Source organism: Egretta garzetta, unplaced genomic scaffold (genome assembly GCF_000687185.1).
Source record: "Egretta garzetta isolate BGI_Z169 unplaced genomic scaffold, ASM68718v1 scaffold685, whole genome shotgun sequence".
Taxonomy (NCBI): domain Eukaryota; kingdom Metazoa; phylum Chordata; class Aves; order Pelecaniformes; family Ardeidae; genus Egretta; species Egretta garzetta.
Window position 1 is genome coordinate 3,718 of NW_009259725.1, and position 991 is coordinate 4,708.

At 70.5% G+C, this 991-nt stretch overlaps 1 protein-coding gene across 1 annotated transcript in view; it reads left to right on the top strand.

Annotated features, from left to right (window-relative positions):
- LOC104126843 (ATP-binding cassette sub-family B member 10, mitochondrial) overlaps positions 1–991 on the top strand; it is a gene marked incomplete at its 5' end in the record, with an annotated part of 19,796 nt that overhangs the window by 852 nt on the left and 17,953 nt on the right. The window contains 3 exons of the mRNA XM_035894924.1: positions 83–355; positions 438–539; positions 694–986. Of these exons, the coding sequence (XP_035750817.1) occupies positions 83–355; positions 438–539; positions 694–986 (668 nt within the window). The remainder of the gene's footprint in view (positions 1–82; positions 356–437; positions 540–693; positions 987–991) is intronic.

Genomic DNA, 991 nt, shown 5'->3' on the forward strand with positions numbered 1-991 from the left:
TGGAGAGGAAAGGTGGGGGGGCGACGGGGATGTGGGGGGTGGCCGGTGCGGGTGCCGTCCCTCACCGCCACCCCCTCCCCAGAGCGCCCCGTGGTCCGAGTGTCGGGGAAGGAGGCCCACGGGACCCTGACCTTGTCCTGCCGCGCTTACGGCTTCTACCCGCGGCCCATCCGCGTCAGCTGGCTGAAGGACGGCGAGGTCAGGGACCAGGAGACCGAGCGTGGCGGCATCGTCCCCAACAGCGATGGCACCTACTACACCTGGGCCTCCATCGAGGCCCGCCCGGAGGAGAAGGACAAGTACCGGTGCCGCGTGGAGCACGCCAGCCTGGGCGAGCCCGGCCTCTTTGTGTGGGGTGAGCCCGGTGGCCTTGGGCACGTGGGGCGGTGGGCTGGGGTGGTTCCCCTTCCCCTGCTCACGGCCCTGCTCTCCCCCAGAGCCGGAGTCCAACCCGTTCACCATCGTGGTGGCCGTGGCTGCTGCCATCCTGGCTGTCATCGCCATCATCGCTGGAGTCGCCCTCTGGAAGCACAAATCAGGTAAAGCGCTGGGGCCGGCGAGGCCGAAGGGTGCAGGAGGAAGGCAGGGCCTGGGGGGCCGGGAGGGGCTGCGGGCATGAGCCGCTGCGCTCTGGGGAGCCCCCCAGCCTGGCGGCGAAGCGCGGTGGATGCTGATGCCTCTTTCTCTCTGCAGGGAAGAAGAACAAGGGCTATGGCGTGGCACCAGGTGAGTACCGGGGGCAGGTCCAGCTCCAGCCCCTGCCCAGTGCCGGGGCCATCTCCTGGCTCCAGTTTCTGGCCACTGCCACCATTTCCCAGTCCCCCGTCCTCCCCGTGCTGCCCCTCTTTAACGCCCCGCAGCGGGGACGTATGGCAGAGGCCGTGTCTCCCCTGCGGTGCTCGCGGCACCACCCTCCTCCCCCAGTGCTTGCAGCGCGGCCCTGGCTCCCGGGCCGGCTCCTGGCACCCGCACCGTGCCCGAAGCGAGCGGG